At 44.7% G+C, this 27,974-nt stretch overlaps 1 protein-coding gene across 1 annotated transcript in view; it reads right to left on the bottom strand.

Moving 5' to 3' along the window:
- Positions 1 to 27,974, bottom strand: part of LOXHD1 (lipoxygenase homology domains 1) — a 485,723-nt gene that overhangs the window by 35,488 nt on the left and 422,261 nt on the right. The window contains exon 42 of the mRNA XM_033935008.1: positions 27,233 to 27,418. Coding sequence (XP_033790899.1) covers positions 27,233 to 27,418 — 186 coding nt within the window. The remainder of the gene's footprint in view (positions 1 to 27,232; positions 27,419 to 27,974) is intronic.

Below are 27,974 nucleotides of genomic sequence, written 5' to 3'. Positions count from 1 at the left end.
GCACCTTCTTCAGGGGTTAACAATTATAATCCAATGCTGTATGATAGGTGCTATCAACTACATGAACATCATCAAGTTTTTGTGGCTGAATACAGAAGTAGATTGTCGGGCCTTCCTTCTGCGCAGTATTAATTCGATGTTGTTGTATCAAATGCGATCCTCCGCCTCCAACACTGCCCACCTGCTGCTGCCCAGGTGGGTGGTATATCATTAGTCTGACATCTCTGCTGAAAACTGTCTGTCTTGGGAGGCCCCACTGGTAGTGAAACTACCGACGGCATAGTTTTCAGCTTCTCAGATGCGTGGAAGCTCCAGTGGCACGACAAGCCCATGTACAATGACTGCACTGGTATACAACTGAATATATTCAAATAAGCCTAGATGAATCTATCAGACATGATCAACCACAAAACTACAGCTGGCGTCCTCTGGAAAAGTGTCAGAACGTGGTACTATGTTGGGTTATGGATTTATATACGATAATACATTAAACTGGAAAGATGATACAATAAACTTAAATTGTTGGATACTTCACCCAGAAGTAAAGTCATCTTCTGGATCCTACTCTTCTCTTGTTTTTTATGTGGACATACATAAGGCCATTGTTTTGGGTTTTTTCTGCTTTTTTTCATGAATGGTATAGGCCGTGGTTAACAAACTTCCTGGTTTGTACTTCACATGATATCACATGAAGCTCTCCTAGTTGACATGCCACTCTTCCCTAACTGCCCCACCTATGAGCATTTTCGAGTTTCATGGGTCAGTGGCACTAATTTAGCAATGTACAGATGGTCCATGATTTTAAAATTGCTCATGGTCCTGGAATTTGAGAGAGAATAGCATGCTGGGATGTTTCTTTGTGGGAGACTCCATCCAGCATGGCTATTTCTCCTGTCCTCTGGACACATTTGCTTCTAATGGAACAGACAATTAAAGGCAGTTCAGAAAATAGCAACAGAGCGCACAAAGGAGCTGAATTTTTCTCATTGCATTTTTTATTCTTATTATTATTTAACATAGAAACATAGAAACATAGAAATAGACGGCAGATAAGGGCCAAGGCCCATCCAGTCTGCCCACCCTAATGTCCCTCCCCTACCATTGCCCTGTGAATAGATCCCTCCTCTTCTTTTGCCCTGTGAATAGATCCCACGTGACGATCCCATCTGGCCTTAAAATCAGGCACGCTGCTGGCCTCGATCACATGTAGTGGAAGACTATTCCAGCGATCAACCACCCTTTCTGTGAAAAAGAATTTCCTGGTGTCAGCTCGTAGTTTCCCTCCCCTAATTTTCCACGGATGCCCTCTTGTTATCGTGGGACCCTTGAAGAGGAAGATATCTTCCTCCGTCTCTATGCGGCCCGAGAGATACTTGAACGTCTCGATCATGTCCCCCCTCTCTCTGCGCTCCTCGAGTGAGTATAGCTGCAATTTGTTTAACCGTTCCTCGTATGGGAGATCCTTGAGTCCTGAGACCATCCGAGTGGCCATTCTCTGAACCGACTCCAGTCTCAGCACATCCTTACGATAATGCGGTCTCCAGAATTGCACACAGTATTCCAGGTGGGGCCTCACCATGGATCTATACAATGGCATAATGACTTCCGGCTTTCGGCTGACGAAGCCTCTGCGTATGCAACCCATGACTTGTCTTGCTTTGGATGAAGTTTGCTCCACTTGATTGGCAGCCTTCATGTCCTCACTGACGATCACCCCTAGGTCACGTTCTGCTTCAGTTCTTGTAAGGATCTCGCCATTTAGGGTGTAAGTCTTGCATGGATTTTGGCTGCCCAGGTGCATAACTTTGCATTTTTTGGCATTGAAGCTGAGTTGCCAGGACCTAGACCAGCGCTCCAGTAGGAGTAGGTCGTGCATCATGTTGTCGGGCATTGAAACATCATCTATTGTGCATTTGCCCACTACATTACTTAGTTTGGCGTCATCGGCGAATAATGTTATTTTACCCCTAAGCCCTTCTGCCAAGTCCCTTATAAAGATGTTGAATAGGATTGGGCCCAAGACCGAGCCCTGTGGCACTCCACTGATCACCTCCGTCATTTTAGAGGGTGTGCCGTTCACCACCACCCTTTGAAGCCTACCTCCAAGCCAGTTCCCAACCCATTTCGTCAATGTGTCACCTAATCCTATAGAACTCATCTTGTTCAGCAACCTGCGGTGTGGTACGCTATCAAATGCTTTGCTAAAGTCCAGGTACACGATGTCCAGGGACTCCCCAATATCTAGCTTCCCCGTCACCCAGTCAAAGAAGCTGATCAAGTTGGATTGGCACGATCTCCCTTTTGTAAATCCATGTTGACGGGGATCCCGTAGATTCTCCTCATCTAGGATCTTATCCAATTGGTGTTTTATCAGAGTTTCCATTAGTTTGCATACTATCGATGTTAGACTTACTGGTCTGTAGTTTGCTGTCTCCATCTTGGAGCCTTTCTTGTGGAGTGGAATGACGTTAGCCGTCCTCCAGTCCGACGGAACGCTGCCTTTGCTAAGGGAGAGGTTGAAGAGCTTGGACAGTGGCTCCGCCAGGACATCACACAGCTCCCTTAGCACCCTGGGGTGTAGGTTGTCAGGCCCCATTGCCTTGTTAACCTTGATCCTAGATAGCTCACTGTAGACACTGCTTGGCGTAAACTCGAAGCTACTGAACGGATCAACTGAGTCAACCCTTGTCTGTAGCTGAGGGCCAAGCCCCGGCGCTTCTCGGGTGAAGACTGAGCTGAAGTATTCATTTAATAGTTGGGCTTTTTCCGAATCCTTTTCCACATAGTCTCCGTCTGGTTTCCTAAGACGTACAATCCCGCTTGAGTTTTTGCTTCGGTCACTGATATACCTAAAGAAGGATTTATCTCCCTTCTTGATGTTTTTTGCCAGAGACTCCTCCATGAGAAACTTAGCCTCCCTGACTGCCGTTTTGACGGCTTTTGATTTGGTCAAGTAGTCTGCTCTAGAGACCTGTTTCCCTGATTGTTTGTAAGAGATGAATGCTTTTTTCTTCTCCTTGATAAGGGCCGAGATCTCTGTAGTGAACCACTTCGGCTTATTGTTCCTTCGTTGTTTACTTACTAATTTAACATAGCGGTTTGTCGCTTCCTGTATGGTGGTTTTCAAAGTTGACCACATTTCTTCCACGCTATCTGTTTCTGCTTGTTCTTGTAGCGCCTGGTGAACGAAGTCTCCCATTTCTTTGAAGTTTGTGTCCTTGAATTTGAGGATCTTGGTCAGTGTGGTAGATTTAGTGAAACCTTTCCTAAGATTGAACCATACCATGTTGTGGTCACTGGAGGCCAATGTGTCGCCCACCGAGACCTCTGTGACACTTTCTCCATTGGTAAGTAATAGGTCCAGTATTGCCTGATCCCTTGTTGGGTCCAACACCAGTTGCTTGAGACCAGCTCCCTTCATAGCATTTAATAGCCTCCTGCTGCTGCCGGAAGCAGAGGTAAGTTTATCCCAATCCACATCAGGCATGTTGAAGTCACCTAACACTACTGTGTCCCCACGCAAGGTGATATTTTCTATATCACTGATTATTTCCATATCCAGGTCATCATGTTGTCTTGGGGGTCTGTAAATTACGCCAAGATACAAGCATTTGTCCTTCCCTCTGGCCAAATTAACCCAAAGGGATTCCCCAGTGTACTGGACATCTGCGATTCTTGTGACCATAATGTCATCTTTAGTATATAATGCTACACCTCCCCCTATTCTGCCCTCCCTGTCCCGGCGAAGCAAGTTGTAACCTGGTAAGACCATGTCCCACCTGTGGGAGTCTGTGAGCCAGGTCTCAGATATTGCCACCACATCCAGGTCGGCATTCCTTATTTCCGTTTCTAATTCCAGGATCTTGTTTCCCAAACTGTGTGCGTTGACGTACATAGCCCTCCACGTTGTATTTTTATTACGACTCAGTGGGGGTGTTCCTGCTTGAGCTACTTGAACACCTTTAGCATTGTTTTTATTCTCCCTAGACTCATAACTACAATGTGTACTCCTCTTGGACCCAGAATTACAATGTGTGCTCCCTCTAGACCCAAAATTACAATGTGACCCATAATTGTCATATGAACATACCCCCGATTCGAAAGTTTTCGTACTCGTCCCTGACCCAGAATTATGGTGACTACTTTCTTCAGCCCCAAAAAAGTATTGGCAGTTTAGTTCGCCAGGTATGTTGTATGTGCCTGTACCCTCCCCCGACTTACCTAGTTTAAAGCCCTGTGAAGTAGGCGGGCTAGACGGTGTCCAAGGACATTCTTTCCTCTTCCGGTCAGGTGTAGCCCGTCGTGTCCCTGTAGTCCTTGCAAAGCTTCTCCATGGTGTAGAAACCCGAAGTTCATCTCCTTGCACCATCCTCGCAGCCAGTCGTTCGCCTTCTGTATTCGATCCTCTCTGGCTCTGCCCTTGCCCCTCACTGGGAGAATCGAGGAGAAGACTACCTGCGCATCCATCCTCCTCAGCTTCTCCCCCAGGGCTTTGAAGTCCTCAGATATGCTGTCCGGGGTGCTCCTGGCGGTGTCGTTGGTTCCAACGTGGATTAGAATCATGGGGAAGTGGTCTCGGGGCTTGATGAGTCTGTCAAGGCAAGCGGTTACATCCCGGATCCTGGCCCCTGGCAAACAGCAGACCTCTCTTGATTGTAGGTCTGATCTGCAAATTGGTCCCTCGGTGCCCCTCAGCAGCGAATCTCCGATGACCACTACTCTGCGCTTCTTTGGGGTGGGTCTTACTGTTGATTTCGGAGCTGGAACCGTCTGCCGAACAACGAAGGTGTATCTTGGGGCAGGTGCAAAAGTAGAAGTTAATATTTTTGCATAGACATGGCTTCCAACTGTAAACTGGAAAGTCTGCCTCTAAGTTTTTGGCGTGTCCAGACCATGTCCCCTGCCATCCTCTGCCACACTTCATTTGAATTTTTGTGTAGAGGGGCTAGCATTATTTGCTCATGTCTGTTATGTACACATGTAAATTTTCTCATTGACATGTATGAATCTTCTAAAATCCTTAACTATTTCTTCTATGGGATGCAACTCACTGTAAACCTTAATTGCATATACAAATATCTAGTATATGACATTAACTCATATTCTGCTCACAAATCAACAACAACAAAAAAAATCACAAGATATCCTCATTCAAAGCTGATAAAGGTATTTAAAATTCCTACCCTCCCACAATGCCATGTCTGTAATACGCCTCTCTTTATACAGCCCAGCATCCTTCTGGCAGCAGCCACTGCCTTGTCACACAAGCAGTATTTCAGAAAAAGCTAAAGTCTTTACAAAAGGTTTCAAGCCCTCACCAAGCTCTGAAAAAGCTTTCTGTGCTGCAAGTGTGGAGTTGTTGGCCAGGTCATTTGTTCCCAGATGGATAACATCGGTGTTAAAATCCTTAGTTTCTTCCTTAATTATAGTCTGTATTTGTCTGGAACTCCTGGTTATGAACTGTTCTCTATATGGTTTATGGATTATTGACTTGATATACTGCCTTGCAATTTTCTGAATCCTAAGAGCTCCTGAGCCAGTTGTCAGCAATGTAAGGAAGTTCTTCTTCACCCAGAGAGTGGTAGAAATCTGGAACGCTCTTCCAGAGGCTGTTATAGGGGAAAACACCCTCCAGGGATTCAAGAAAAGGTTAGATAAGTTCCTGCTGAACCAGACTCAAATAAGGCACCGGTCTTTGACCTAGGGGCCGCCGTGTGAGCGGACTGCTGAGCACAGTGGACCACTGGTCTGACCCAGCAGCGGCAATTTTTATGTTCTTATGTACCTGGGTCCATTCTTTCTGACTGAAAAACTTCCAGCAACACCCAATTTCCAATAAGACCATTCCTCAGACAGCCTTTGAAAAAGGCCAGTTTAGCTACCCAGTAGTAGTACTGGAAGTCAAGATGTGACTCTTTGGGCTGGCAAAGAGACTGCATGTTAATCTGAGGAACCTTATTGTGCCAGATGAAACGAGAAACATGCTTTTGAGATTAGCAAAGACTCTAGGGCAGGGGTGTCCAACCTCAGCCCTTGCCCAGTTGGGCATGAAAATAGATCTCATGCATATTCATTGGGGAAATCCTGAAAACCCTACAGAGTTGCAGCCAGTGGCGTAGTGAGGAGGGGGGAGGATTGCCCTGGGTGCCATCTTGGTGGGGACGCTGGCACCTCTTCACCCCATGCCACGCTGGCACCCCTCTTCCCCCCCCTCCCCGTATCTATTTAAATCTTCACCAGTGTGAGCAATTTCTCCGGCCTGTTGCTCGAGCTGGCCTGGCTTCCCTCTGAAATCACTTCTGGGTTGTGGGGCCAGGAAGTGACAACAGAGGGAAAGCCAACACCAGTGTGAGCAGCAGGCACGAGTGTGGCTTGGGGAGCAGGGGGCACAGAGAGAGTGGGGGAGAGAGGAGGGTGCAGGGTGCGTCACCACATCGGGCGCCTCCTACTCTTCTTACACCACTGGTTGCGGCTCTCAAAAACCAACACTGGACACCCCTGCTCTAGGGGAAATTTAACATGGTGGGTGTAATTCTATAATACTCTGACCACTTTTAGGCAGCAAGAACAATCATATGTGCAAATGAGCGATTTATAGTTATCCTGTAAGTATATGCCAAGATGCAATGGTACGTACTTTAAAGGTGGGCATTCACATGAGTTGAGGTTGGGCAGCGTATGGGCAAGATGCATGCTTACATACATAGATTATAAAATCTTACAGTCTTTTGCAATCCAAGTGCAAACATTTACACCTGTGTTTGTACCTTCTGTAGTATGTCTTGTTACTATTGTCCATGGCCCAAAAACATCTAGACCCATGTACATAAATGGTGGTTCAGTGCCGAGTTCATCTGCTGGCAAATCCGCCATCTTTTGTTCTTGGAGCTTTCCCCTGAGTCTGTGACACTTTATGCAGCAGTGAATTACAGAAACAATGCTGCGTTTTTCTCCCATGATCCACAATCCTGCTGCTCTCACAGATCCTTTCGTAAAGTGTCTGCCTTGGTGTTTAACTTGCTCGTGATAGCGTCACACAAGCAAGGTTGCAATGTGGTGTCGACCCGGAAAAAATAAGTGGATTCTTCTCACCCCTTTCTATTTCTGCTTGGGTGAGGAGACCTCCAACTCTCAGGAGACCTTCTTTATCAATGAAGGGGTTCAACTTTAGAAGGGAGCTGTCTCTTGGAAGGTTCACTCCCTTCCTGAGGCAAGTAATCTCTTTCACATACATTTTTTGCTTTACGCAGTATATGTTGGTGCTCTCTGCTTGAATGATCTCATTTACTGATAGAGGTTTTATGCAGACCAGTGCTGGCATGTGTCAGGTTTTTTATTAACTGGCTGATGCATTGAAGTTACAATGTGGATCAAGCTTGCTATGGCTCTTCTAAGTCAGTGGTTCTCAACCCTGTCCTGGAGGACCACCAGGCCAATCGGGTTTTCAGGCTAGCCCTAATGAATATGCATGAGAGAGATTTGCATGTAATGGAAGTGAGAGGCATGCAAATCTGCTCCATGCATATTCATTAGGGCTAGCCCGAAAACCCAATTGGCCTGGTGGTCCTCCAGGACAGGGTTGGGAACCACTGTTCTAAGTGGACCAGCTTGAAAAATAAGAAAACTGGTGAGCTCCTAAGTTGCTTTCAGTTGCAATCCTTGTGGCAAGAACAGTCCTATCTGGACAAATCTCTGCATCAAACTCAAGGTCTTTGAGCTCAAAAGGGTTCTCTTCAGTTGACATTGGATGACCAGGTTTCAGGACAAATTCTGGCCCTTTAAGCCAGGTAGTTTCTATTAGCTGGGATTTTGGCACAGTTCTGGTTGTCCAATCAGCTGAATTTTGATTCGTTGGCACGTAATGCCACTGCTCTGGTCGTGTTGACTTTCTTATTCATTCAACTCTGTTGCTGACGTATACATAAAATCTCCTGGTTTGGTTATGGATATAACCCAGGACAACTTTACTGTCAATGTAGAAGTTGATTGCATTCACTTGACTATCAAGTACTTTTAGTACCATATCTGCTATTTCTACAGATGGTACTGCTCCATATGTGGAATGGTATGACTTGGTTGTGGCAACAATTTGGCTTTCCCAAAAATGAATTCAACCTGGGGCACTCCATTTACATCTGTTGTTTTCAAGTAGGCTACCACTGCTATGGCCTTCTCTGAAGCATTCAAGAAGATGCAGATTTCTTTTTGACAGTGCTGTAGAAACATAAGTATGTGAGATATGCAGTTGTTCAAGAGTCTTTAAAAAATATTTTGATCTCTCCCACTCTTGTTACATTTCTGTTGGCAATGGATCATCCCACTTATTAGTGCTTTGAGTCAGCTTTCTTAATAGGGTTCTCCCTTGGATGGTGACTGGAGCTACAAAGCCCAGTAGATCGTTCAGACTATTAACTGTCGATAAGACACCTCTTGAGTAGACACTTGAAATGTAAAAATGTCTCTTTTTAAGTCCCAAATGCAGACCATGACTTCTCTGAAGTGGAGGGGTGTCTACTCTGAGATCTAGATCTTTTAGATCCTTGGCATGATTTTCTTGAGGAAATGCAGCCATTACTTCTGGACAGTTAGATGCGATTTTGTGAAGTCTGAGATTGGCTTCTGCTAACATTGCTTTCATTTTAGATCAATTGCCTCTCCAGCTGTGGGCAGAGATTTCAAACTGTCATCTACAGAAAAGTCCTTTTCAATGACGTGTCTGGCATCTGTGCCATACGCTCTCACTCCCTCTTGGGCTGTCTTTCTATGCCCATATGTTGCCACTGAAGGTGATGGACTATTGCCAGCCAAAGACATGAACTTTCATTCTATATTCTACAACCTCCTGATTGAGGTCATGATTGCGATGCCACAGGAATCTCAAATAGTTTCTGTAGAACATTTGCTGGATGTCTGCTGTTATGGCGATAGGTTCCTTTCTAAAGCGAACCAGGACTCCTAGCAAGCGGTTGATCATATCAGGCCCAGAAAGTAGCACATTGTTGAGGGAGACTCCTTGGAATTGAGCACTGGAGTTAAACACAATCCTGATCTGGCCTAGCTTTTGTGAATGGTACATGCCAAAGATAGGTAAGTAACAGCATTCCTCATTATCTGTCAGTGGTGGAGCTGGTTATGCATGGTCATTGTTCATCATATACTACATGAATGTTATAAAGTGCTGTTTTGTTTCTGGTTTCTTCTGCAAACTTCTCTGCAGTGAAGTGAGTCAAGATAGAGCTTGCTCTCTATTGTTTGGAAGCCGTGTTCTGAGTGTCCGAAAGAGTAAAATAGCTACCTCCCCCTATGCGCTCTCTCATGAACTCCATCGGGTAAGTCACTCCTATCCATACCCTTCTCCACCGCTGCCAACTCCAGACTCCATCCCTTCTATCTTGCTGCGCCATATGCCTGGAACAGACTGCCTGAGTCATTACATCAAGCTCCATTTCTAGCAGTATTCAAATCCAAGCTAAAAGCTCACATTTCAAAGGCTGCTTTTAACTCCTAACTCCCACTCACTATAATAATAATAATAACAACAGCTTATATATCGCGATACCGTGAAGTTCTATGCGGTTTACAAAGATTAAGCAAAGGTACAAATTGATTGACTTTAAGAGGGGAGGAAGAAAGAGGGTTAATAGGACAGGAAATCCATTTTTGAGGAGAGAGTGATCAATAGAACAACTATAAGATACCTATGCCCACCTTACCATTCTCTCTGTGAGAAACTCCCCAACCCATATATGTCCTGTTTGTCTGTCTAAATTAGATTGTAAACTCTTCTGAGCAGGGACCATCTATTACATGTTACATGTACAGCGCTGCATATGCCTTTCAGCGCTTTAGAAATGATGAATAGTAGTAGTACAGTAGAAGAATATGATTTTTTCATGTGCAGGAATAGCATAATGGTAAAGCAGTGAGTTGAGAACCGGGGATGTTCTTCTGATCATGGCCCAAGTAACCGAACCCTCCATTGTACAAATTTAGAGGCTCTTTAACTAAACCACATTATGCAAAATGGTCTAAATCAGTGGTTCCCAACCCTGTCCTGGAGGACCACCAACCAGTCAAGGTTTTCAGGATAGCCCTAATGAATATGCATGGAGCAGATTTGCATGCCTGTCGCATCCATTATATGCAAATCTCTCTCATGCATATTCACTAGGGTTATTCTGAAAACCCGACTGGCTGGTGGTCCTCGAGGATAGGGTTGGGAACCACTGGTCTAAATTACAGGGAATGTGGTAAGAAAGTCCAGGTGCGAGTGGATAGTCGGTGGCCAGATGTATTATAGGCATCCGGTAAATCACAGAAATAACAGTACACATCGGCATAACATCACACCAAGCAGGCATGCTGATGTTCTTAATCATTGTTAATTAAAGTGCTGAGGTTTCTAACATGTGACTCAATCGATTGGAATACAAAATGTACTTTTACTTACAGAGAGGCCTGTTCAATAGTCAGTGAAGCGTAAACCTTGCTTTCAGACAGTGAAGCTCTGTTAGTACTGAACACGATAAGTCAGCATAAAAATGAAATGAAAATTGACCTTAGCAGATCTGACAATCGGCGGCTGAAATGATTGATAACAAGTGAGCCATTTCACCGTTCAGCTACCACACCAGGGGTGCATTTGCTTAAGGTTATACTTGAATTCTGTCACCCTTAAATGTTAGTAAGGCTGAAATGGAGGAGAAAATATTAGGTAAGCTTATTTTTGTCATGATTTAATAGAGTTGGTAGAACAGGGGTGTCAATGTCCCTCCTCAAGGGCCGCAATCCAGTTGGGTTTTCAGGATTTCCCCAATGAATATGCAAGAGATCTATTTGCATGCACTGCTTTCATTGTATGCTAATAGATCTCATGCATATTCATTGGGGAAATCCTGAAAACCCGACTGGATTCCGGCCCTCTATTTGCATGCACTGCTTTCATTGTATGCTAATAGATCTCATGCATATTCATTGGGGAAATCCTGAAAACCCGACTGGATTCCGGCCCTCTATTTGCATGCACTGCTTTCATTGTATGCTAATAGATCTCATGCATATTCATTGGGGAAATCCTGAAAACCCGACTGGATTCCGGCCCTCTATTTGCATGCACTGCTTTCATTGTATGCTAATAGATCTCATGCATATTCATTGGGGAAATCCTGAAAACCCGACTGGATTCCGGCCCTCGAGGAGGGACTTTGACACCCCTGGGGTAGAACATGATGGAACTCTATGCTCCCTTCCCAGCAGCACTTTAACCTTCTACCAGGTTCAGAGATGAAGCTGGGGGAACAGCAAGTCTTCAGCAGTGCTTCAACTTATCCACCACAGGCCTAGTACTAATTTGTTGATAGTTTGCTAAAGTTAATCTTTGTCGCTTTCATGAATACAGTCCTTCCTCCTCTCTAGGGTTACCAAATTTTGGAAAAAGAAAACCCCAGACACATAACCCCACCCCGTTCCGCATCTAGCCTTACCCCATTCCACCTCTGTTGCTGCCCCATTTCGTCCCCCGTCCCCCAGCAAGCCTCCTCTCTTCTTTTTTTTTTTTTAAGTTCAAAATTTTTATTGAATTTTAAAAGTACAGACAATGGTCTATAGTAAAATGCAAAATATAACAAACAAAAGATGCATGGAGATGAACAAGATTGTATATATGCATCTGGGAGAGAATAAAGCTCTGCCATAATAAAAGTATACAAATAACCCAGTAGCAAGGTAGGGTGAAAGGAAAAGAGAGAAAAGAAATAGAGGGGAAGAAAAGTGTAGGTGAGAAGTATATGAGTCAGCGAAAGTCGGAACAGTCAAAGGAGAGATAGAGATTGAGATTGTATAAAGGTGTCTATGGGCTGTAGTTTTATTTAAACTCCAGCTGCAGAGATTTTTAAAAAAATAAAAATCTAGATATTCAGCACCACTATTTGAACAGTGACAGTGCTGAGTATCTGGCTAAGACGGTCAGAGCCATAACTTAGCTGGATCGTGGTAATCAGCCTGCTATCCAGATAACTTATCCAGACCACTTAGGACAGCCTACTAAATGTTCTAAGTTATCTTCAAATGCCATTTAGCAAACTGAATGGGTGAAATATTTTTATTTATTTTATTGTCTGCACGGGAACGGGGATCGCAGGAATCCCGCGGGTCCCGCGGGAATCCCCCCCTAACCCAAGGGACTCCCACGGGGACCCCCTTCTAGCCAACGGGACTCCCACGGGGATGGAAAGCTTTGGAAGCAGGGTTCGTCCATATAATATAATGGACACGTCAGTAAAAGAGGGGGTTTATAAGTTAATTATCTGAACAGAAAATAAAAAAAGGGTTCCACCAAAGAGATTCCACAAGGAAAACAGCAGCGCAAACACATAAGAAACTGTGGAATTGATGATCCTGTCAGAAGTAATTGCTGCTTTTTATGGAAACGGGCAGGGATGGAGGTAATTCCTTGCGGGGACAGGTGGGGACGGAGAGGATCCTAGCGGGAACGGGTGGGGATGGAGAGGATCCTGGCGGGGACGGGTGGGGATAGAGAGGATCCTGGCGGGGATGGGTTGGATTTCTGTCCCCGTGCAACTCTCTATTGTAAACCTCCTTGATGTTGATTCATAAGGCAGTATATTAAAACTAATACACCATAAAGCCGTGGAGGGGCATAATCAAAAGAAACGTCTAAGTCCGTTTTGGTCTGTCATCGATAATCAGACACGGGAAAAGGTCCATTTTTGAAAAGTACATCCAGCATATTTATTATTATTTTTTTTTTTTAAATCGTCCAACTGTACATCCAGCCATCTGATCGGCCAGACCGCTAAGTTGTCCATCTTTATACCCTAATTTTGTTCAAAAATTCATCCAAGTCACAAATGCCTAGAAAAAGACCTTTTGGGCGCGGGAGGGCCCAGAAAAGTGATGGACTGGACACCCAGACATGGCACCAGAGTAGTGGGGTACCTTACAGGGCACTGCTGTGAACTTCACAAAAAGGGTCCCACATAAACATCTCACTACAGCTCCTTTATAGGTCATGGTGAGTCCCCAAATACACCCCCAGAATCTACTAGACCCACCTATCTTCCACCCCAATAGCCCTTATGGCTGCAGGAGCCACTTATATGGCAGTACAAAAGGGTTTTCGGGGGTTTTTGGGGGTACTCATTTTTCACCATGAATGCAGCTTATGGGCCTGGGTCCTCCTCTCCATGGTTCACTAACCCACCCCGAAGACCACTTAAGCCACCTCTGTGCAGCTCTACTAGGCTTTCCTATGCCAGGCTGCCAGGTGCTGATGTTCTGGAGGCAGATATGTAAAGTTGTTATTACGATTTTTTTGGGGGTGGGGGAGTCAATGATGACTTCGGCAGTGTGTGAAGGTCTGTACTTTGTGTCAGCAGTGCTTATATGGTCACTTTGGATACCTTCTTGTGTCTTAGACCTGGTTTTAGATGGCCTAAGTTTGAACGTTCAGGTTCCGTCTAGGCAGTGTCGTAAAACTTTCGGTTATACATGCAGTACGACTAAGTCTAGGACGGCCTACGTCCCACCCAATTCCCGCCCTCGACACTCCTCCTCACACGCCCCTTTTAGCTCTGGTTGTTCAGCAGCACTGTGAAGGCCTAGGTCATTTTTAAATATGTCTAAAACCTGGTTCAATGATCGGCACTTGGACGACTTGTCTTTTAGATCATCCAAGTACCGATTTAGGCCGGTTTTTAGACGTTTTTCTGTTTCGATTATGAGCCCCAAAATATTCCAGTTTCCTGTGGATATATTTCCTTTGTTCTCCCTTTTCAACAGTGGACAGAATAACAAAATATAAAAATTCATTTCTATACCTCAGTACCATTAAGTTATATGCAGTTTGCAAAGCAGAATAAAAACACACCTGCACATGTACAATTGAATGTAATACAGTGGTACCTTGGTTTTCGAGCATAATTCGTTCCAGGAGCATGCTCGTAAACCAAAGCGCTCGTATATCAAAGCAAGTTTCCCCATAAGAAGTAAGGGAAACTCGGATGATTTGCTCCACATCCCAAAAACAGACCCCCTTCACCCCCCCCCCCCCCGAGGCCACTGGCGCTGCTGGCTTCCACACCACACCACCCCGGGAACTGGCTTCTCTCCCCCCGCGGCACATCCCAAAAACAGCACCCCCTCGCCCGAGGCCACTGGTGGCTGCTCGCTTCATCCCACTCCAGGAACTGGCTTCTCTCTCCCCGCGGCCCACCCCCAAACCCTTACCAGCAGCGGACACCAGCAAGCGCCAACCCACAGGACATACACAGGCTCCTCCCTCTTTCCTTCCCGTGGTCTAGCCTGCTTCATGCCCCCTCCTTATAGCGTTCCCCGCAGGCAGGCAGGCCCAGTTTCTCCCTCGTGGCTCCGACTGGAGTCCTCTTCTTTGTCGGCCCCCCTTCCCTTCCCTTCCCGCGGTCTTGTCTGCTCGTGCCATTTTTAAAATTTTTTTTAAAGTTTAAAGGTGCCGCGGTGGTTCGCGGCTGGAGTCCTCTTCGTTATCGGCCCCCCCTTCCCTTACCGCGTTCCAAAGTTGTTTTTTTTAAGTTTACAGGTACCACAGCGGCTCCTCTCATGATCCCCACCAGCATGGAACCCTTCTCCGACGCTGGTGCAGCTCTTGAGTGGAGGCAATGCCGTGGCTTTTAAACCCTGCAATTGGCACAGCACTGGTGCAGAAGAGACTGTCCTGAGGATTCGCGCAAGTGCACTCCTGCCGGCCACGGACCTACGGATCACGGAACACGCCGGTAAGAGTGCGCATGCGCGCTTAGCATTTTATTATAGTAGATTCCAACCTACAGAACTAACAAATTTTCTCTGAAAGAAATGTGAGCCACAGAAGAGGGAGCCTGCTGTAGAAAGAGTGTTGGCAACCTCCTTACACAATGCGATGAAAACAAAATGGCCAACAACCCGGGGAGTGGGGGGATGCCTACTGTTTTCTCCCTTAAAATGAGTTTGCCTGCTCAGTCATCTCACCTCTCCCACCCTACTGTGTTTGCCTCTGTGTGGTGCATGTTTGCAGAAGCAATAAAACATTTTCCCTCATTGTAAAGCTCTTCATTACAGCACAGTAGCTACAGATATATGAGAGACCTGCTGTCCCTTTGGTTCTAATTAGTGAAATAACAACACACAACCTTTTTTTATAAAGTATCGTAGGATGTAGTAAAATGTTTCTCCAAGGGTTACTGCTACAGCTCATGTTAAATATTAAATTTAGACTTAAAGAAAAAACAAACAACTATTTCAGGGAAACAGGGCTAAAGAGAGACTTGGGAGAGGATGCGACAAAATGGAGAAGGGTCATTGAGATATAGAGGGGCACTCGTAATTTTTTTTTTTTTTTTTTTAGCAGAGATGTCATGCTACCTAATTCCAGGCTGGATATTTTGGACAGTCCTGGTTTTGAATTTGTATCCCAAAAAATCAATGCTGCAAGTCCCATAATGCACCAGGATGGGGTGGTCAGAAATCCAGGACTATCTCAAAATTTCCAGCCTGGAACAGGGCAACCTGAGCAGAAATTCTCACGTCAGGACTTTGCAAGCACTTCAAATGGTAGAAACTAACTTACTCAGTGAAGAAAAGTTGCACATTCCTGGCACAGAGAAACTATCCTTTACACAATGGGGGCTACTCTTACAAGAGGTTAATTTGTTATCGGTGGGCAGGCATGTCAGAGACGGAGCAGGGGAGTGGCTGGTGGTGAAAAATATCTTGCTGTCATGACCGCTGATAGCATGGCTGGTAGTGTAACTGTTCTAATAAGAGCTGCCATGGCGGCACCTCCACCAACTCATCCCCTGCTTTCTGATCCCTCCCCACGCATCTCATATCTTTCAATCCCTCTGACACATACCCTCTTCTGGTCCCTCCTGCTCCTTGTTTAATCTTCCTTCCCATCCACAATCCCTCAGAATCTACTCAGGGATCACAATGTTGGTCCAGTGATCCATGGTGGGAGTAACCCCCTTGACTGGGACTGTGCCAAGTGGATACCACCTAGTGGTAGTCTTGTGGTAGCACTGTGACCCCCAGGTAGATCCTGGGGGGAGGGGGATATTGGCAGGTAGAGGGTCCATGCTCCAGGGGTTGGTTGGGGTTGGTGGGATTTGCAATTGGGAAGGGAGATTGGAATGGGGAGATTGGGGGGTGTTAACAGGTCCCCATATGGGCCATGTTTTGAAAGTCTTTATCAAGGAACCAAAAAGTAACTTAAATTGCCACGCTGGTTAGGTGCTGTGAGATCGAGGGCGTTCTGTCAAACAAAAAAATGTTTAAAACCAAAATTTAGACCTTGTTTGCGCAACCATATTATGTAAAACAAGGGTCCCCAAAGTCCCTCCTTGAGTTTTCAGGATTTCCCCAATGAATATGCATGAGATCTATGTGCATGCACTGCTTTCAATGCATATTCATTGGGGAAATCCTGAAAACCCGACTGGATTCGGCCCTCAAGGAGGGACTTTGGGCACCCCTGATGTACAAAGTGCACCATAGTACACTAACAAAAGATTTTTAAAGGCAACGAAGAGTGGACGCCTGTCATATGTAGATTTTTCAAGATGAAATCTGCTTTGCTGCATTCCTGCTGCCCTCATGTAACGGCTACAAAGACGCTGACAAGGATTTAAAAAGACATGATGACGTCATCCCGTCGTGCCAAGGGAGATGTGCAGAACAGCTGAGACCTCCGTACTGTCAGACATGAGCGGAGGGGGTGGAAATGATGAGAATGCCTGCCATTCTAACTCACTATTTAATCCTCCGGGATGTAAGGTGTGTAACTTAAAGATGAAAACGCTGTTCCCGGATCCACAATGTGTGGGCCAAATCTCTCCCCCCCCCCACTGCATAACAGGTACATCTATAATGGAAAAGCGGAGAACATCAATTGCATGCTGTTTATCGGTCCAATGTTGAACTTTCGGGTTCCTTGATAAAGACTTTCGAAACATGGCCCATGTCGGGACCTGTTAACAGGGACAGATTTAAGGATTTCAATTGCATAAATAGTCGGCTGACAGCGGTGAGCGTTTTGCTGACCTCCCACCAGCATTCGTCCTGGATATGCAATGCCGAGCCATGTCTGGGCTTCAGCAGTGAATAATATTCAATTGATGTGGTGCTGGCTGGATTCTGTAAACGGCACCGTCATTGGCGGCCACCTAAACAATGGCTGCTGATTGCATGTCAGTCATGCAATGGCGCCGTTTACAGAATCGGCAGAAATGTACACCAGGATTTTAAAGGCCTGCATTTCCGGCGCCTACCTTTGATGAGGTTCGCATCTACCGAGGCACCGTAGAAAGCCTAAGGTTGTTTCCAGCATTAACCACGCCTACTTTGACCTTAGATGTTCTAAGGCACCTCCGTAGACGCGATGAAGGTGTCATTTTTCAAGGTGCCAGTAGGCGCCTACTTTTTTTTTTTCTAAACAATGTTTAAAACCTTTGTAAATGGCTTTTACCAATTAAGGGCTCCTTTTAATAAATGGCGCTAGAGGTTTTTAGCGCAGGCCAACGAGGTAAATGCTCCGACACTCATAGAATTCTCATGAGCGTCGGAGCATTTACCTCACCAGCCCACATTAAAAACCTCTACCACCATTTAGTAAAACCCAGCTTAAGGCGCTGTTTGTAGAATACGGACCATAGTGGTTGACAATATTTAAACTTGACTGGCCATGGGTTGCTACATAAAAATAGGACTGCGTTTTATGCAGCCCCCATTTGTGCAGTTACCCTGGCAAGTAATGCTGCCCAATTCAGGTAAAAAAATTTCAATCTGATTCAGCCTATTGAATAGATTTGATTTGAATTGATTTTCCCTCTTATCCCCCTGTGCGGCAGCTCTCTGTCCATCCCATTCCCCTGTGGAGCACTTCTGGACCGAGCCTTCCCCCCCCCCCCAATGAGGTCTGACATACCTCCTGGGCCTCCTAAAGCAGCAGCAATGGCAGGGGAGGTCTGGCAGACGCAGGCTCTGAACAGGGTTGTTCGCAGCCTGCCCCGCCAGGGCTTCCTTCTGCTGCATTATCAGTGACAGGGCAGACGGAAGGCCCCGGTGGGGGGCAGGATGCGAACAAGCCTGTTCAAGACCTGCATCTGCTAGCTGTCCACTGCCGCTGCTGTTGCTGTGGGTTTAGGAGGCCCTGGAGGTATGTCAGGCCTCGCTTAGAGGGGGGGGGGAGCTGTTCACTTAATCAGCGAGTCTGATTTTAGGGGAAAATGAATCGATTCATATCGGTGAATCGGGCAGCCCTGCCGGACGGTTAAGTGCTAAACATTGACATTTAACCTGTCAAGTGCTGACTCCATCCCTGGAACTCTCCCAAAATAGCCAGCTTACATGTATAGAAACATAGAAACATAGAAGATGACGGCAGAAAAGGGCTACAGCCCATCAAGTCTGCCCACTCTGCTTACCCACCCCCTGTCTATGCCCTAATTCCCTTATCTTGACCCTCGTAGGGATCCCACATGGGTATCCCATTTATTCTTAAAGTCTGGCACGCTGTCTGCCTCGATCACCTGCACTGGAAGCTTGTTCCAATGATCAACCACTCTCTCTGTGAAGAAATACTTTCTGGTGTCGCCACGAAATTTTCCGCCCCTGAGTTTGAGCGGGTGCCCTCTTGTAGGTGCTAACTGCTAGTTTTCAGCGCCAATAAATGGTTAAATGCTGCTGCAAATTAGTGGATAGCCCCAAACAAGTGATTTAACCAGTCAGTGGCCACTTCTGGCTGGTTAAATAGTTTTGAATATTGACCAGAAGGTGTATATTGTAGAAGAAAGGCAGGAGAGGGAAGATAGAAACATTTTAAATAATCCGGTGGCATAAATGCTGAGGAGAGGGGCGTCTTTCAGGAGGCACTGGAGTCAAGGACCGTATCTGAATTAAGAAAGCATGGGACAGGCACAAAGGATCTCTAATGGAGAAGAAAGAATAGTAGAGATTATAGTTGATACGGATGGACAGACTGGATGGGCCATATGGTCTTTATCTGCAGCCATTTTCTGTTTCTATGGCATAAATCTGAATGAAATTGGATGAATGGTGTAAAAGTTAATAGGGGGAACAGATGGAAATGAGAGAGACAGATGGACACGGGCACTTATAAGGTCATTAGTTTCCCTATAGTAAACCGGGCTATGAGAGTATTCATTTCTAACTGCTTAGAAGCTGAGCTGAAGCACAAAATGTCCTTCTCTGCCTCTGTCACTTCTCTGCCTCTGTCACTTCATTGGCTCCCCGTCCATTTCCGAATACAGTTTAAACTCCTCTTGCCGACTTGCAAGTGCATTCGCTCTGAAGCCCTCCGATATCTCTCCTCCTATGCTCTCCCCCATGATCTCCGCTCGTCGGGCAAGCCCCTCTTACCTGCACCCTTCTCTTCCACTGCCAACTCCAGACTCCGCCCCTTCTTTCTTGCAGCACCGTATGCCTGGAACTGGCTGCCTGGATCAATATGTCACGCTCCGTCCCTGGCAGTGTTCAAATCCAAGCGAAAGGCCCGCTTTTTTGAAACTGTTTTCAACTCCTAACTCCCACTCACTGCTGACAGGTCCCTAGACCCACTGTATCATTCCCTCAACTATAATCTCCCCAACCCTGTAATGTCCTGTCTAAATTAGATTGTAAGCTCTTCTGAGCAGGGTCTGTCTTGTATGTTAATGTACAGCGCTGCATATACCTTTCAGTGCTATAGAAATAATAAATAGTAGTAGTAGCCAGAGATCCTACCACAGGCCTTATCCTCTTTATATACATATATATCTGAGGGGTTTTCAAAAGGTTTCCACACTTTTTTTTTTTTAAACACTATTAGTAATTAGTGATTAGTATTCTAGGCTTTTCAGAAAGCAAGAGGAGTGTTTTGTGATACGTTTTCCCCATTGGATTCTACCACACGCTCTCTTACCACTTCTTCTGCCCAACCATTTCCCATGAAATTACGACAGTGCAGAAACTTTTTGAAGAACCCTTATATATATACAGTATATATATATATGAATTTAATTGTATGGAGATAGACATTATTGTATGTTACTTGTATGGATGTCTTATTATTATGATTGTACTGTTGTAAGCCACTTAAGTATAAGCGGGTATGAAATCCTTTTAAATAAATAATAATAAAAAAATATATATATATATCTAGGTCAAACTTGACTAGCTCTATCTGCGCCAGTTACAGAATCCGGTCCTTATTGCCTAGAAAATAGGTGTCAGTAAGGGCTCCTTAGCTAATGGCCATTAGCGAAGGGCCATTAATAGAGAAAATTCAAAATGCAGCCATTTTATAATGGCCTCAGCCTGCAGGAAACCCATATGCGCTAGTCATAGTGCAAGCAACGTTTTAGTACATCTTAGTAAAAGGGCCCCTAGGTTACTATATGCTGGCAACTTAATGGTATGCTTAGAGGCAAAGTTGGGATAATAATGGACTGTCTTTTCTAGAATCCTGGAAAGATAGAACATAGAAATAGACGGCAGATAAGGACCATGGCCCATCAAGTCTGCCCACTCCAATGACCCTCCCTATCTATCTTTGCGGATAGATCCCACATGTCGGTCCCATCTGGCCTTAAAATCTGGCACGCTGCTGGCCTCAATAACATGAAGTGGAAGACTATTCCAGCGATCAACCACCCTTTCGGTGAAGAAGAACTTCCTAGTGTCACCATGCAGTTTCCCGCCCCTGATTTTCCACTGATGCCCCCTTGTTGCCGCGGGACCCTTGAAAAAGAAGATATCCTCTTCCACCTCGATGCGACCTGTGAGGTACTTGAATGTCTCGATCATATCTCCCCTCTCTCTACGTTCCTCGAGTGAGTAGAGCTGCAACTTCCCTAACCGCTCCTCGTATGGGAGCTCCTTGAGTCCCGAGACCATCCTGGTGGCCATTCTCTGGACCGATTCCAGTCTCAGCACATCCTTGCGGTAATACGGCCTCCAGAATTGCACACAGTACTCCAGGTGCGGTCTCACCATGGATCTATACAGTGGCATAATGACTTCAGGTTTACGGCTGACGAAACTCCTGCGTATGCAACCTATGACTTGCCTTGCTTTAGATGAAGCTTGCTCTACTTGATTTGCAGACTTCATGTCTTCCCTGACAATCACCCCTAAGTCACTTTCTGCTTCAGTTCTTGTCAAGATCTCGCCATTTAGGGTGTAAATCCTGCATGGATTTCGGTTTCCCAGGTGCATGACTTTGCATTTTTTGGCATTGAAACTGAGTTGCCAGGACCTAGGCCAGTGCTCCAGTAGAAGTAGGTCATGCATCATATCGTCTGCCATTGAATTTTTGATACACTGCATCTCCATTCTTGATTCTACAAAATGACCCTGGCATACTTTGCCTTGCCATGGTTTAACAGCAAGTGGCAGTGGTTTCTAATAAGAAAAGGCCTGTATAGAGATATCACTTTATAACAGTTGTTCTATAATGAATTTGGCTACTGGAGCAAAAACTTTACAAAACTTTCTTTGAACATAACAACATAAGAATTGCCACTGCTGGGTCAGATCAGTGGTCCATCACACCCAACAGTCTGCTCATGCGGCGGCCCCCCCCAGGTCAAAGATTTTCGATGGCAGTGTTTGTTCTTATAATATGAGGGATCATATGTACTTGCGTGTTCTCTGTGTCTTAAAGCCTTAGGAGGGTTGATGTATTTTTCATAACGATCACATTCCCATCACATTCAACTGCTTAACTCTATTAGTCATTATTTGGCAAGTACAAAGAACTAGAACTTGCAAACCTGTTAAAATTAGATTTTCAACTAAATTGGCATGGATTCTGGAAAAATCTGCAGATGCATAGAAACATGACGGCAGATAAAGGCCAAATGGCCCATCTAGTCTGCCCATTTGAAGCATCCATTGTCTCCTCCTCTCCCTATTGGCTAAGGCTCTTAACATTTGCATCTCCTCTTCCTATAGGCTAAGGCTCTTTACAACCGCATTGTGATGTCATAGAGCTTTATGGTTATAGAAACATAGTAACATGACGGCAGATAAAGGCCAAATGGCCCATCTAGTCTGCCCATTTGAAGCATCCATTGTCTCCTCCTCTCCCTATTGGCTAAGGCTCTTAACATTTGCATCTCCTCTTCCTATAGGCTAAAGCTCTTTACAACCACATTGTGATGTCTAGTCTGCCCATCCGCAGAAACCATTATCTCTTTCCCTCTCCGAGAGATCCCACATGCCTATCCCAGGCCCTCTTGAATTCAGACACAGTGTCTGTCTCCACCACTTCTGCCAGGAGACTGTTCCACGCATCTAACACCTTCCTCTCTTTGCCCCATGCCTTCTCCCGTACCTTTTTATACATCCCCTATAATCAACACCTACTAACTTCAAGAAGCCCTTATCATTTTTTATTATCACTTAATGAATATATTTATATCGCCCTGATTTAAAGAACATATTACCCACCCACACTCTCTGTGAACAAATCACACGACACAACTGCTTTCGTTATAAAATAGCTCAACGGGAATACCCCGTTAGGCCAGAAAACCTGGACCGGAACAAAGCCTTTTCATTTCAGTTCCTTTCAAAACCACATTGTCCCGTTTTTTAAAATGATCCCACGTTCTCTTGCTGTGTTGTAAATCGTTACCACAGTCTCATGTTGCTCTACCACAATGATTATAGTTTATGCTTTCTGATATGTTGCTCAGTCGGCGTCTTCAGGTTTTCACTGAGTTATTTCACCTCTGCAATAAATTTCAATTTACTAGCGTGGTTCCATCTACTTATTATACTAATACTCTACAGTTTAACTTATACATAACTATCTCAACATAGATGAATGAAATTTACCTTATCGTAGTTCATTTTATCATATAACAACAGCTGCAGCATCAGGTTCAAAACCTCCGTAGCAACTCTCTCCTCCTCCAAACTAAAGGCAGACTACACCTTCCCACCATGCATTGCCTTATGTAAACGCCATCCCCGGTGCGACGTCGGCATTGGCACTCTTTCTGATGTCACTTCTGGGACCCTCACCTAAGAAGTGACGTCAAAGGGCGAGTTGACACCGACGTAAGCTTGCTGCTCACGTGGGAGAAGTTTAAAGTATTTCCTTAGATTACTCCGGAACCTGTCACCTCTTAACTTCATCCTATGCCCTCTCATTGCAGAGCTTCCTTTCAAATGAAAGAGACTCGACTCATGCACATTTATATTATGTAGGTATTTAAACATCTCTCAAGAACACTATCGTAGTGACAACTAAACAAAATATTACAAGAAAATGTCACTCACCAGCAGTGGGCTACCTCTAGCTGGCATTCTGTTGTCATTGGCAAAAAAAATCACACCCGCAACACAATGTTAAGAGATCTAAAGAGGGAAAAACCCACTACTGTGCACAGTAAATTTATACATATATTTTTTAATCTTTTAAATCTTTTTTCATAAATAAATTATAAGTTATAAAGATTTATATTGCAAAAGAGCTGAAAAAAGCAGAAGCAAAAAACACTTAGCTCTGGCGCCCAGAGAACATTACTGGTAGAGATTCGCTGGTGCTGTATAAACTTCCTCTTTTCATCAATTTCTCACAGCAAGCTTCCAAAGTCCACGACAGAGCTAAAAAAACTCCTCCAACAAGAAATAAGAACACATGTATAAAAAATCCTATGGACGTAATGTCCTTATACTGATAGGATCCAGCCAATGACTCGACACGGTCCGTATTTCGGCCCCCAGGTGGAGGCCTGCCTTAGGGGTGTATCTGTTGGTCTGAGAAAAATACACCACTAGGTGTCACTCCATTGTGTACCTGTTTATTTCGTCCTTCGGATTTTCTATGAGCCTTTCAAATGCTCTTAGTATTTTTAAAGAATTTTGAAAGTTTGTATTCCTAGTACTAGAGTGACACCTAGTGGTGTATCCTTTTCAGACCAACAGACCCCCCCCCCCCCCATGCAGGCCTCCACCTGGGGGCCGAAACACGGACCATGTTGAATCATTATAAAGACATTACGTCCATATGACTTTTTATATGTGTTCTTATTTATGTGCTCTTGTATTTATTTTGACTTTATAGAAATAAAAATTTGTTTTTCCCAAGGTTGACATGTTCTATCCCGCTCCGTACTTGTTCTCTCTTTGTTGGATTTTATGTGGGGTTTTGCTCCAAATAATTTGTGTCAGATTGAATGTAGAAAATTGTTCGGCACGTATCAGATGATACTAGAGTGCTTATTTGAGAAGTGCCTTTCATATCTTGCACGTCCACAAAATAGTTTTTAGAAATCTTTCACATATAGACATCTAAGTTATATTGCATTACATTACATTACATTAGTGACTTCTATTCCGCCTGTACCTTGCAGTTCTAGGCGGATTACAAAAGAGCTGACTGGACATTTCCAGGAACGTTACAATTTTGTTGGTTAAACATTGGGTAAAAATAGCTGGATAATTCCAGGGACGTAAAAATTATTTTTGGTTACAAATGAGATAGGATAGCTGGATTATTTCCGTAGCACTTGCGAATTAGATAATAAAGATGATTGGACATTTCTAGGCAATTACAAACAAGATAACAGTTAAGATAGCTGTACATTTCTTGGGGCATTACATTTTAGGGAACTATTCTTGGTAGATAATTTGAGGAGGAAAAGATTACCAAAGGAGTGGAGGTTTTGGGAGAGGAATTTTACCAGAGAGGGGAGGAAAGAGGGGGAGAGTTAAGGTATCTGGATAAATTTTTTTGAATAACAGTGTTTTGATTTCTTTTCGAAATGTTTTGAGGTCGCTCGTAGTTGTCAACAGGTTGGAGATGGAGTGGTCGATTTTCGCTGCTTGCGTTGCAAGAAGGCTGTAAAACATTTTCTTGCGCTGAGTACCTTTGAGTGGAGGGTAGGCAAATGGGGTCAGGGTTCTTTGTCTAGTGGTGAGGATTTGATTTAGGCGGTTCTTTAGGTAGGAGGGGGCAGAGCCGTTTAATGCTTTGAAAAATAGACAGTAAAGTTTGAATTGAATTTGGGCTTGAATTGGTAACCAGTGAGAGTCTAGGTAGGCAGAGGTGATGTGGTCATATTTTCTCAGGGAGTAGATCAGTCTGAGAGAGGTGTTCTGTATAGTCTGAAGCTGTTTTAGCATGTTGGCAGGGCATGGCAGATAGAGGGAGTTGCAGTAGTCCAGTAGACCTAGTACTAGGGATGGGACTATTTTATAAAGCTGAAACATGGACATTTAAAATTGAAGAATAGCCATATGGCATGAAGGCATGGTCTGGTTGTGTTGTGGGCAGAACTAAGGTGGATCCAAAAAATAGACATTTATTTCTAAAAAAAAAAAAAAAGGATGCCAGGAGTTGGACCTGTTATCTGAAAAGTGTTCCTTTGATCATCACTGCACTAGAGCGATTGAGAGGCCACCTTCATCATCCCCAGTGGATGGTGTCCCCCCTCCTCCAAGTCAAAACTGGCAAGCATATTGGGCTCTGTGAAAATTTCAGGAGAAATAGGAGGTACACGGGGCAGTGGCACTCCCATGCCCTCCTCTCTGCCCCACCGATCCTTCCCCGCCCCCCCCCCCACACTTGCGCCCTCCCTTCCCTCCCCAGTACCTTTTTAAATCTTTGCCAGCGCAAGGAGCTTCGCTGGCCTGCTGCTTGTGCCAGCGTTGGCTTTCCCTCTGTTACTTCCTGGTCCCCGACCCGGAAGTGATTTCAGAGGTCAGCCAGGCCAGCGTGAGCAGCAGACCGGAAAAGTTGCTCATGCTGGTGAAGGTTAAAAGAGATACGGAGTTGGGGGGAAAGGAAGGGTGTGAGCATGGCATGGAAGGGCGGAAAGGAGCCAGTGCCCCCGCCAAGATGGCACTCGGGGTGGTCCACCCCCTGCCCCTCTCCCTTTACTACGCCACTGATAACGATTTATGTTCCAGCATATGTCAGTGTTGCCATTCATAACATAGACGTTCATATGCTGCCACAGAGATGTTTAATTTCCTGTGTCTCCCTGTTGATATTTTAGATATCTATGTTCCATGCTGCATATGGCTAGCATATGACCATCCATTTCGCCAAATGTATGTTAGCAGATCTTATTCTAAGATAATAGTGGAACTTTAGTCATCTTGACCTGGGCATATAAATTCGAAAATTCACTCGACAAATTCAAGACTAAACTAAAAACGTTCTTATTCCAAGACGCATACCATAGCGTCTAAATATTTCCTTTCCAACAGTCTGCAAAATAAACATGAACCGCTTTTAAGAAGCAATCCCCATTCCTGGTATTTTATCCTCGTCCCCCCTTCCCTTTAATTAATTTGTTTTTAATGATGTAATTATTAACTTTCCCCTCAAGCTCATGTTTGTATTTGTAATTTGGCTATTTAATGTTCATATTCCACCCCCCCTACAAAAATTTATTTTAACCTTTCATTTTTAGCATTGTAAACTGGCCAGGTGCACGTCAATGGTCAGTATATTAAAATTAAACTTGAAACTTGGATGGACTTTATAAAATATCATGTTGCACTATGGTATCATCTTCATATTTTGCAATATGGTATGATCAAATTTGCAGTAACCAGCTTCAACTTTCTAATTAGAGCTATGACCTGTCTACTTGTATCCTAGAGCATGATACGGGAACTCATTGTCCCGTCCTGGCGAGTTCTTTTCCTGTCCCTGCCCCATTCCTGTAAGCTCTGTCCTCATCTTCACAAGCCTCAAACACTTTCAAATCATAAGTAGCAACATTCCAGAGCTCAGATTGTGATGTCATAATACCTCTCCACCAATGCCTAAGCTCTGTCCTCATCTACAGAAGCCTCAACCACTTTAAAATCATAAGTAGCAACAATCTAGAGCTCAGATTGTGATGTCATAATGCCTCAGTCCACCAATGCCTAAGCTCCGTCCTCATCTGCACAAGCCTCAAACACTTTAAAATCATAAGTGTTCAAGGCTTGTGCGGTTAAGGCAGAGCTTACAGGAATGGGGCAGGGGCAGGGACAGTGACAAAACTTTCGGGGATGGGGGAAATTGAGATTCTGTGGGGACGGGGTCAAATTTGTTCCCGTGTCATTCTCTATTGTATTCGTCTAACTTCTATCCTACACATGTTGCAAACTACAAAATTCAGTTTCTGAACCACTGCGATGGTCATTTTTCCAGCTCAGCTGGACCCCCTGCTGGTACACTGAATCCGGTTACCTTTGTTGTCGTGCCATATTCGCACCTTGCAGAGATCCCCAAGGCTCAGCATGTCGGGGAACTTGAAGACATCCATCTGGCTCCTTTCAAATTTGTTGGATTTATCAGACTCTTTCAAAGACAGGGTCCCGCTGTTCCCATTCTCTCCAAAGATAATCAGAAAAACGTTGGCGTCAGTACCAGCCCCTGAAATAATAAAAGTCAAAGGTTTTCAAAACCTGCGAGCTTTCATGCATATGTGCATGAGCATGCTACCTGGAATGTACGTCACCGCGCAGTAAAATATGTCTCGCGAACATCATTGTAAATATGTGGGCAGCAAGGTAGTAAAGAAGGGAGGGTGGGGGTGGGGAGGATTCCATCCCAGACACAATTTTCCTAAGGGTGCACCACTCCTCCTTCTTTCCCCTCGCTCCTCTCTTTGCCTCTTGCCTTCTCCCGTACCTTTTTACATCCCCTATAATCAACACCTACTAACTTCAAGAAGCCTTCTATTGCCCTTATCATTTTTTATTATCACATAATGAATATATTTATATCGCACTGATTTAAAGAACATATTACCCACCCACACTCTCTGTGAACAAATCACACGACACAACTGCTTTCGTTATAAAATAGCTCAACGGGAATACCCCGTTAGGCCAGAAAACCTGGACCGGAACAAAGCCTTTTCATTTCAGTTCCTTTCAAAACCACATTGTCCCGTTTTTAAAATGATCCCACGGTCTCTTGCTGTGTT

This window comes from Geotrypetes seraphini, chromosome 1 (assembly GCF_902459505.1).
Source record: "Geotrypetes seraphini chromosome 1, aGeoSer1.1, whole genome shotgun sequence".
Lineage (NCBI taxonomy): Eukaryota > Metazoa > Chordata > Amphibia > Gymnophiona > Dermophiidae > Geotrypetes > Geotrypetes seraphini.
Note: the sequence above shows the minus strand (reverse complement) of the source record. Positions and strands in the feature narration are given on the sequence as shown.